We start from the raw sequence: 11105 nt of genomic DNA on the forward strand, positions 1-11105 counted from the left end.
GTTGGTTATTTGCAAATAATACTGTGAAGGACATTCTTTGCCCACATTTCAGATTATTCTCTTAGGATGAATTCCTGGAAGTAGAAGGCACGAACATTTTCTTATTCTCAATACTTGCTGTCAAGCAGCTTTCAAGAAACATGTAGCAACTACACCCCCACCAGCTGCATTAGAGAAGCGCCTTTTGTTTCTGCACTTGCAGCATCACCTCAGGCTGGGGGTGCGGGGAGTGCTTTTCCACCCAAAGCTTCTCAGACACTCCTACAATAGCCCCTTGTCCTGCCCTGTATCTTCCTGCACTGCCCGCATGTCTGGCTCCAGACTTGCCTGTCTGCCAGGCTCCTGTCCAGGGCCATCAGCCCTCATGGCCTTGCAGGCTGCCTCCAGGAGCAGGGTGGGCGGAATGCTATGTCTGTCCTGTGAGCTCACCCCCTTCCAGCCTTGGGGAGGCCCCAGAGGAAATGAGGAAGATGGTGTGTAAGGATTGCTGAGTCAGCCACCTCTTTCAAGAGAGAACCCCCAGTTCTGGGCAATGATGTGAGCTTGGAGAGGTGAGGCAGAAGCCTGCTTTAGTGACCACGACCACGGGGGGCTCTGACCAGGATGTGGCTGACTTTCGTTTCCCTACAGGCTCTGGAGTCACTTTATGAATCCCCGGAAGAAGGTGGACTTGAAGCTCATCATCATTGGCGCCCTGGGGTAAGGCGGTGAGCTTGAGGATGGGGGCTGGGGGGCAGCTTCTTCCCCCAGACGGAGAGGCCTACCAGAGGTACACTGGCCTCCGTGGGGTCTTTCAGATTCATGGTGGCCCCAAGAAGGGCATTCCACCCCAAGGAGGGGGGCTCAGTAGGGAGAAAGAGGCTGAAGTCAGGCCACCTGACCCTGGTGGCTGCAGCTGGGAGTGACCACTCCAGCCACACAGCAATGCCCAGCTCCTGCCCGGGCACTCAGCTCTCTCCAAGGCCTTAGGTTCCCTTTGGTCCCTGCTTCTCAAAGTCATTCCTAGTCCCTTGCTACTCAAAGTGTGGTCTTTGGATCACAAATGTTAGAAATTCAGAATCTCAGGAAGAGAAAATAGCGAGAGGAGCACAGCGTTTGTACACATGTGTGCTAACATGTGTCTGGGGCTGCTTCCTCAGTGTAGGAAAGACCTCCCTCCTCCACCAATATGTGCACAAGACATTTTATGAGGACTACCAGACCACGCTGGGGGCCAGCATCCTCTCCAAGATTATCATTCTGGATAACACGACTTTGAAGTTACAGGTGAGCAGCCCTCCCTTCCCCTCTTCATCACACACACACACACATACACACACACACACACCCCTGAAATAGGTGAAAGGGCACCCATTTAAGCCTAGCTTTAAGCCCTGGATAGCTACTTACACAGTAGTGTGTACCAGGAGCTAGAATAGTCTAGAACAGATGTCCACAAATGTCCATACATGGGCCAAAATGCTCTTAGAAATACACATTTGTTGGACACACCACAACCATTTGTTGACATATAGTCTGTGCCTACTTTCATTCAACAGAGTTGAGTCATTGCAAAAGACAATATGGCCTGAAAAGTCTAAAATATTCATTACCTGACCCTTCACAGAAAAACAATTGCTGATCCTTGATCTGGAAGGAAGAACACTAATCTAAGAGTTTGGAGACCCCACTCCTACCCTGGCATTCCCTGTAAAACTTGGAGGATGATTCTGGCAAGTCTCTCCCAGGGTCCAAGTTTCCAGATCAGTTCAGACAAGAATAAAAATGCCTGCCCTGGTGGCCCGGGGAAAGCAAGAGCACAGACACGAGGTGCTCATGAAATGCTGTTGCAGGAGTGTCGTGGTGTTCATGGGGGGATCGGGGAGCCACTTGAAAGGAGGGCAAGCACCTGCCAGGGCTGTCTGCACCCTCCCTGGAGAAGGAGGCTCTGATGTGATGAACCCCGCCGGGCCTCCCTCCCGCCACTCCTCATGGCCCATGGGCTGCTCTTCCCCTCCAGATCTGGGACACAGGTGGACAGGAGCGGTTCCGTTCCATGGTGTCCACGTTCTACAAAGGCTCCGATGGCTGCATCCTGGCATTTGATGTCACTGACTCCGAATCCTTTGAAGCCCTGGATACCTGGCGGGGTGACGTTCTGGCCAAAACCATTCCCATGGAAAAGTCCTACCCCATGGTGGTGCTGGGGAACAAGATTGATCTAGGAGACCGGCAGGTACCATTCATTCATTCATGCATTCATTCTATAAGCACCTACTATGTGCCAGGCACTGTGTTAGGGCCCATGCATGTAGAGCTGAATCAGAAAGTCTTTACCTTAAGAATTTCACAGTGTGAGGGTTCAGCACGCAAGGGGTACTTGACAGGATGAGAAGTGCAGCTGATGCCTGGAAGGAGTAGGGGCACCCAATTCAACCCCTGGGGATGAGCTAAGAGAGAAAAAGAATAAAGATTTGAAAGAAGCAGGGAAGTTCTATGGAAGCTCTACCCAATTTCTGGGATCTGTGGTGACAAGCGTGTGGAACTGCACCCCACACACACAGTGGAGAGGCTGATGGGGGTCTCGGTGACTCCAGGTAAACCAGGGTCCAGTCAAGTCAGGGAGGTGAGAGAGGATCCCGGACAATGGAAGCCAGGGTGGGGGGTAGGCTCTTCATGAGGAGTGCACAAGGAGAGGGTTTGGGGGGAGGTAATGGAGAAGGAAACAGAAGATGGGAGAAGTGGGAGGAGGAGAAGTGAGGACAGGGAAGAGGAGAGGAGGGGCTGGGTGTGGGAGGAAGGAAGGGGGCTTGAGGCAGAGACCAGGCTCAGAAAGCAGAGAGGTGAGGCTTGGAAGTCTCTGCCCTCAGACGTCCTCACTTTGGCACAGAAGGAGCAGAGGGTCGTGCCAGTGCCTGTGGGTGGAGAAATGGAGAGGGTCCCTGGAGCACACGCTGGGCTTGGCGAGGGTCCGGATGGAGGCACCTGCTCACTGTGGGGCTCGGTGACTAAGAGTCAGCTGAAGGCCAGCTGAATTAGTGCTCTCCTGGGCCAAGTTCCTGCTCCCGGTGTGCCTTTGGGCCGGCTCCAGCCCTTCATCTATGCAGTAGCGACCAGACAGGTTTCAGGAGGCGCTTGGAGGATTAAAGGAAACAAAGCCTGCTGAGCACCTGGCCCACGCAACCTCGCAACCTCGTCTCATGACCCCCAAGGTGTGGGCTGAGGAGATCCAGGAGCTTCTCCCCCTTACTAAAAAAGGAAACTAAATATTTAAAACGACATTGCTACATTTGGGGTGAGGAACAAATCCTGGAAAGGGTGGGGGTGATGTTTGCACAAGGAAATCTGCCGAACACCACAAAACTGTACACTTAAAAATAGTTAAAATGGTAAATTTTATGTTCATGTATGTTTATCACAGTAACAAAATAGAAGTCATCAGGAGGATTTTAGAGAAATTGCTGACTTCAGGCTTTTTTAATCCCTACTCCTTCTACAGAAGGTAGTAGCGATCACAAAATTCATTTGTTAAAAACGGCAGCTCACCTAGAGGGGTGAGCTCTCTGAGAAGGGGGAGCTTTGCCCTGTGCCCCATCAGGCGGTTTCTGACTTGCTGTTGATTCGTAATGTTGAGATTCTGAAAATATCCCTTGCTGTTTTGGGTAGCGGTTTGAGATGCATTTGACACACTAATTCTAACACATGCAATTGATCATTTTAAATGTAGATGAAGTGGAAAAGCACATCATGAATAAAACTGAGCAAACTGAACTCATTTTGTTAAATATTTGGTTTCTCATGAACAAGCAAAATTGTAACAGGAAGTAAAATGTTAATAGTCCATCGTCAGCCAAAAGCAACGTTAATGGAAGGAAGATTTCCAAAATGTCCATGCCTGTTTCCCCAAGAACCACTCCCTGAGTTTATTTCCACAGGCAGAGTCTGAGTTATAAATAACTTCTATTTTTAAATTAAAGACAAGGCCATTTTTTAAATCATGAAATTATGGCTAGAATAAGAGGCAAAAGAGGCAGACCATGCCTGGCTTCCCTCCCGGCTGGCTTTGTGAGGGGGAGCAGGAAACGCCAGCGGGATGAAAACAGGGGCTTAATTTTTAACGTATCTCAACAGATATTTAATCATTCCCTGCGCAGTAGTCCCCGGTTATCCATGGTTTAGTTTCCTGTGGGTTTAGTTACCCACAGATCAACCACAGTCTGAAAATATTATGCACCAAGATATTTTGAGAGAGACCACGTGTGCATTATCTGTGTTACAGTGTATCATTACGATGGCTCTGTCCCCACTAGCTGGTATTAATCACTTCCTTGCCTAACTTACAAATTAAATGCTATCCTAGGTGTGTATGTATGGGGTCCAGTACTTTGCTCGGCTTCAGGTACCCACAAGGGTCATGAAACATGTCCTCCGGACTAGAGGGCAGTGCTGTAAACCAGACAGAGGGAGAGAGTAGGGAAATGAGATAAAACCTCTGTCACAATGGGGCCCCCAAGCAGGTGGGTAACTGCCCAGCGGAGAGCAGGGCTGGCGGGATCAGCAGGCTGCGGACTTGTCTTCTGAGCTCTGATGCCGGGGGGAGGGCTTGGGACCCAACCAAGGCTCTGCTTTTCATGCCTTGAAACATTAAGTCTCTCCCCTGCTTCTTGAAGGAGCAGAGGCACTTGATTTTACCTCACTTTAATTTTCATTGCAACTCCTGAGTACCCTGATGTGCCCAATAAAATGCTCTGCCCCCATAGGGCAATGTCTGGGGAGGGGGCAGGATGTCAAGAAGGAAAGAGCAAGAAGTGTGCAATCTTCCACTCAAAGCCCTTTCCCAAACTGTCAGGGGTGTTAACTTCTAGTGATATTTACTTGCATGTTACTGGGAAGAATGGTAATGGTCAGGGTATTGGTCAGCTGGGCTGTCCTTGTGCTCCCTCCATGTGGCTCAGGATCTTCTCTGAGCTGTGAGGGGTTGGGTCCTTACTGGGCTTTGCTCTACAGAAGGCCCCTTGGATATCAGTGGCCAAGACCAGCGCCGGGTCTATTCACGCTCAGTAGCTCTTGGGAGACTGACCAGTCAGAGCCTGGCCTGGGAATAGAGCTGTCATTGGGGCCTCCCCAAGGGCAGCTGCTTCGCTGTCCCCAGCTCCACCCTCTAGTCTAGGAAGCACCTCGGGCTCCAGAGCGATGCTGGCCAGTCAGAGAACAGGGAGGGGGCCTGAGTGCGTGGGCCCTGAGGCCTCTCCTGTGACCAGGGAAGCAAGGACCAAAGAGATGCAGGACAGGGTGGTTCCTCCAATCCCAATAAAATAACATTTCCAGAACTGCAGGAGTGAGGGTGACAGCTGGACAGGGACAGTGTCCATCTCCCCCTGGTGGGACTGTGTTTAGGGAGAGGGGCAAAAATGGGCCTTTCTCTGTGAAAACAAAAACTAAAATGAAACACTGATTATGAAGTATCAGGCACAGTAAATGTTCAACATGTTGGTTATTTCATTCTTCCCCAAATAATGAGGCATTAAACTCAGAGGTGTCGGTTGTCTTTGGAAGTAAACCGAGGGCTGCCTGAGCATTTTCCAATGCAACCCCTGCCTTTGGTGGTGCTCTGCTCATTCAAGCTGTGCAGTGGCTGTGAGCTGCAGCGGCCCTGACTCCAGGGGCCTTGAGTCTTGCGAGAGAAAGGGAAGAAGCCCCGTTTGAAACTTGCCCTGCCGGGCAGGTCGGCTGTGTGGGGGCCCTGGGCTATGCGGCACCCAAGCTCTGCCTTTCTCAGCTGTGTGTTCTGAGGCAGGTTGCTGAACCTTTCTGAACCTCAGTGTTCTTATCTGTAAAGTGGAGTCAATAAGATCCATCTCATGAGTTAATCCATGTAAGGTGTCTACACAGTATTAGGAGTTTATCAAGTATTCCTCGGACACCGCTATGCCTGCCAGGTCCCCCTCCCTTTGAAAGGAGGAACAGAGCCAATGGCAGGAAGAAATGCCCCGTGTTGGCCTCAGGAGGCAGCACTGAGCAGCGGGTGCTGATTCTGCCAAGCCTGTGTTCAAGTCCAGCGCAGCCCCACAGACACAGCACAATTTTTTATTCTCCACACCTATGTTTCCCCATCTGTAAAATGGAACTAACAATAGCCACCCAGCATATCCCTGTTAAGATATAACATGTGTAACAACACCGACATACAGAAGGTTCTGAGAAGGGGAACTGGTGCTGGGGATGGGGGTTATCATGTGGTAATGGTGGTGGGGATGGTGGAGATGGGGGAATAGGAGAGTGGGGGTGGCATGATGGGGGTGGAGGAAGGGTGGGGAGGTGATGTGGGCACGATGGTGGGGTGTGACAACAGCGGGGAGCAGTGGGGGGTGATGATCCAGGAACAGGGATCATTTATTTCCCTCATGCAGGTATCCCAAGAGGTAGCCCAAGGCTGGTGTAAAGAGAAAGATATCCCCTACTTTGAAGTCAGTGCCAAGAATGACATCAACGTGGTCCTAGCCTTCGAGAAGCTGGCCAGCCAGGCCCTGTCAAGGGTGAGTGACTGTGATGTGGCACCAGGGCTGCCCCTGAGCTGGGGGAGCTTGGGAATTTCCAGAAAAGAACAGACTGGGCACAAACGGGCGGGGGCGGGGAGGTGAGTGGGATGGGGTTGCTCATTGTCATAATTAATCAGTTGCTAAGTAGGTGCCACCGAAATCAAGCTCAGGGCGACACAGCGACCTCACAGAAGGTGGTCGTGGGCCCTCCGCGGATTGCCATTTGTGGAGTTTCTGAAAAACACAGCCCCACACCTCACCCCTGAGGTTCCCACTTAGGAAGGGTGAGAGACGGAGAAGCTGGTGCATCCTCATGTGTGAGAGGGAAGCCTCACCTGCAGAGAGGCTCCCTCCTGCAGAGGAAAGGGAACCACAGTGGGACAGGACCCCCTGCTTTGGCCTCTCAGCGGGCCTGTGGGACCTGCGGGGCCCTCGTGCTGATGAGAGGCTGCAGGTGGGTGTTGTGAGCTGAGGAAGAACTTGGGCACCAAAGGGAGGAGGGCCCAGAGGAAGGTGTCCTGTCCACACTGTGCTGGGCGGAGGGAGGAGAGAGAAAGAGTGGGGAGGGTACCCCTAAACTGCAATGAGGTTTTAATGCCATTCTGATGTGGAGTTTGGAAACTCAGAAGAGGGTCCCTGGGAAATTAGCAGGGGTGGTGTCAGCTTGTCACCCAGCAGCCGCACTCAATCCAGGGGAGCCTTTGGAGGAGGGGAGAAGGTAGTGGTGCAGTCATTTTACATTGTGGAAATGAGCAAATGAGGGTGGGAGATCAGAGGCTCAACCTCTACGGAGCTGCCCATGTCACCGTGGGTGACAGGCCCGCACAGCACCCTGGAGAGAACCCCCAGAGCCGTGCCTCAGTTTGTGCCAGGCCTCTCCTGCACCCCACCCCCAAGCCCCAGTCTCAGGTTTGCTGCTTCCCCTCCAGCCTCCAGCCCTCACTGCCTTTTGGGAAGGAGAAGCCAGGGTGTCCCTCTTAGTGCAAGGTCAAGACACGTGGCTCTTTCCCTTGGGGATGCGGCTTCTGATGCAGGCCCTCCCTCAAGGCTGCAGGTGCCGGGATGCATGTGCTGGTGGGTGACCCCCACCTGGCACGCATGACTGTCGCCAAGGCCACCACAGGGAGGCTTCCACAGCCCACAGCAGACTCTGCACCTGATCAGCCTCTGTCCCCCTGAGAGGGCTGTCCTTTGCTCCTGAAGTTGCGTCCTTCCTGCTTCGTCACCTTTAGAGTGGGGGCCAGTAGGTAGCAGCTTATCTGAGTTCTGTTCTAAGATCACTGCTTGGCAAATAGTGGGTTGGCAGCCCCATGGCATGCTGGGGGGGCATTTGCTGCTAGGGAGTCTGGAGGGCATAGGAGTGGTATCTGCACACTGGCCAGGTGTGAAAGCTGCCCCGGTGATTTCTTGTGACCTCTCTGTGCCTCAGTTTCCTCATCTGCACAATGGAAATAATTCTGTCCCAGAAGCATATCTTGAGTTGTCAGGCTAGGGCTGGCAATGTGGGCCTCGAAGGCCCCAAGTCCAGCCAGTGGGGTGGGGTGTTCACAGTAGCCATCATGAAGCGGGGTAGGCACTGAAGGAGGTGAGGTGGACACAACACAGGAAGCACCGACTCCCACAGTCACCCTCCAGGGAGATGTCGCTTTGTCACTTTACTGTCACTCTGCAGTTAGGTAAACCCAGTGCCAAGAGGACCAGGGCCTGGAGAAAAGAATTACCTGAGGAGCCTAATTTGGTCTAGCCAGTTCCATGCAAGTTTTGCAGAAAACCTAGGGAGCAGGGTGATGCCAGTGTGAAGTGAAAGCTGCCATCAACCAGAAGTGCCCAGGCTGACAGGGCCTGTGTGGGTGGGTGGGATATTATTAGGCGAGGACAGTTGGTGTAAAGACCCCCAACCTTGCCAGTGCCCTCAGCAAGGATGCTGCTCACATCCCTGATGTGGGAGGCTTCGGGGTGCTCTGCAGCTGCTCGGACACATGACCCTCACTCCCTGAGGGCTGGCACAGCCAACAGTGGCACAGGACTCGTTCATGGGGAGCTCTGGGGTCCCGGCTGGGCCTCGCATGGACCTGAGGGTACAGCACACTCAGAGGTGAAGAAGCAGCAGGCACAGATGCCTAGGTCTGAAAGAGTCATTTTGGATGAGGTCTCTGGGCTTTTGTGGTGAGAGAGGGCCAAGGAAGTGCCAAAATAAGAGAATCCTTCTAAAGCCTGCCTCTCTGGGACATGGGTCAGCCCATGTAAGTGGGACTAATAGTGATGCCGCTCTTCCTTGCCCCTCCCTGAGAGGTTCAAAAATGTTGGGGTTTTTTAACTACAAGTGACTTGGTGGAGTGAGGGGCCCCTGCTCAGGGCAGAACTGGAGGACTGGGTGAGCCCCTGGGCCCGCACCCCAGGCCTGGACAGTGCAGGGATGAGGTGACAAGCTCTGAGCATCAGGTTGGACTCCCACTCAGTCTGGGAGGCAGTGAGCCTGGGGCCACGGGCCTTCACCTGCATCTTGGGGCCACCATCTGAGAGTGTGGCAGTGTCATGACCATTAGGGTTTTGAGAACATTCCCAGTCAGGGCCACCAGCTGTGTGCTCTGTGACTGGAGAGCCTGGTAGAATAAAGAGATGTGACCCCTTTAGAAAGGGACCCTCCAGCCTGTAGAACCATCCTGAGGCAGGACTCCGTCCCCACCCACCCTCGCCTCAGAACCAAGAGGGCTGGGGTCCAGGCAAGAAGCGGGAGAGGCCGGTCAGACTGGTACTGGCCTTTCTCTGGACAGAGGAGCCAACAGGCCTGGCAGTGTCGCGGAGTGTGCTTTAGGGAGGCCCTGGTAGTGGGAGGACAGAGGCGTGACTGACTCGGCTTCTCTAGGTGCCCAGGTGGGAGAGAGGGCACAGGGAGGTGGGCTGTGGAGGCGTCTTCAGGGAGAGGGCTCCAGCAGAAAGGAGGCATGAGCTGCCATCACCTCTGCTGAGGCTGGCGTGACCTCACTTGTCTCCTCTGGAGGATCTAAGGTTTGGGCCCTCATTGGGGGGCAGGAGATCTGAGTCCTAACCCAGGCCCCCAGCTGCTGGGGCTCCTGGAAGAGGCTGGAGCAGGAGGTGAGGGAGGAGGTGAGGGAGGAGCGGGTGTGGTGACTGGTGGTCTCCCCTCTGGGCCTAGTCTCCCAACAGCACAATGGTGAGGACGGAGGCCATGAAGAAGCAGGAGACGCTCTTTGCCTCCCAGAATGTGAATGCTGCCTTCTCTTTTCCTTCCCCAGTATCGCAACGTCTTAGAGCATCACCTCACAGACTCCATCAAACTCTCGCCAGAAAACCAGTCCCCGAGAAGATGCTGCTAGACCTCCGGGCTCCAAAGATCCCCCCATCAACCCCAATACCTGCCGGTGCTCCACCCAGGTGCCCCATTCTGCGGCCAGAGCCCTCGTTCCCCTTGCACGTGTTGGGCCCCGAGTCCAAGGCTACCCCCTGCCACGGGCTGAAAGAAGTGGGGTCACCCCAGGGCCCTGGGGGCCAGATGAAGCCCAGATCGTCACAGCCACTCCCTGGCGCTGGAAGGGAACCAAGTCCCACCTGGCTCCAGCTTGCTTGCCATGCACCCTCCCACAGACTCCCACTCCCAGATGCACGTCTCTGCAGAGAAGCCGTGTGTCTCCTGTGAACAGGCCGTCCTCGCCGCTCAGCACAGCAATGCCCAGGCATGGGTGCATTTCAGCCCCCTGCCCCGTCTGGTCCTGGCACCCCCTCGTCCCACCAGGGTATAAGGCTGAGGAAAAGCCACCAGAGAACCCATCCTCTTTGCAGGGGGCTCCAGCGACTCCTGTAAATTTCTCGGAGCCTCTGTTGTGCCTCTGTCCAGTGGGGGGGTCTCGTGCCCACACCAGAGTGGGGCTGGAGGCCAGGAGCCCCTCTCCAATCTTGCTTGCTTTGTTGATATGAACATATTTATTCCTTCAACCAGCATTTTCGAGTGTCCGCTATGGACGTCTCTGGGGTCCAGTGACAACTCAGGCAAGGCCCTGCTCTCCCGGCCCTGACGTCTGGAGAGGCAGAGACACGGGCAGAGGCAGAGAGACACAGGCACTCCCAACTATAAGATATGTGCTTAAACAAAGAGAAACAGGTAATGGGATGGAGAGGGACAGGGACTCAGGGGAAGCTGCCTCCGTCCAAGTAGTCCAGGAGGGCTTCCCTGAGGGCTGAGAATGAGAAAGGGCTGCCACCTGAGATCTGGACGACAGCAACCTGGTGCAGGGAGCAGCGAGGGCTGAGGCCCTCAGGGGAGAACGAGCTTGCTGTGTTCCAGGAACACAGAAAGGACTTTACCTGAGAACACAAGGCTGCTGTCCCAGGTACAAGCAGAGGGGACCCGCCCCTGGACGGGTCTGGCTCCTTGCGCCTCTGACAGATGACCACCAGGGGGCAGCAGTGCTCCTCCCCTGCCAGGCTGAGCAGAACCCTGGAAGAGCCATGTTTTCCTTGTCCAGATTGATGGCCAAACCTAGTTTTGGGCTCTCAGAGCATTCAGGCTTTAAGATATGTGGGGCAGGAGGATGCCAGATTCTTTAGCCTAGTAAGAAACAAACAAAA

At 53.9% G+C, this 11105-nt stretch overlaps 1 protein-coding gene across 1 annotated transcript; it reads left to right on the forward strand.

Annotated features, from left to right (window-relative positions):
- Positions 1-646: 646 nt before the first annotated feature.
- Positions 647-9856, forward strand: RAB7B (RAB7B, member RAS oncogene family; the record flags this gene model as incomplete). The annotated part of the gene is made up of 5 exons (XM_084246327.1): positions 647-699; positions 1140-1266; positions 2000-2215; positions 6390-6515; positions 9776-9856. 5 exons carry the CDS (start codon positions 647-649, stop codon positions 9854-9856), a joined length of 603 nt encoding a protein of 200 aa, XP_084102453.1.
- Between the last annotated feature and the right edge of the window lie 1249 nt (positions 9857-11105).

The sequence above is a fragment of the Talpa europaea genome (assembly GCF_964194135.1).
Source record: "Talpa europaea genome assembly, chromosome: 10".
NCBI lineage: Eukaryota > Metazoa > Chordata > Mammalia > Eulipotyphla > Talpidae > Talpa > Talpa europaea.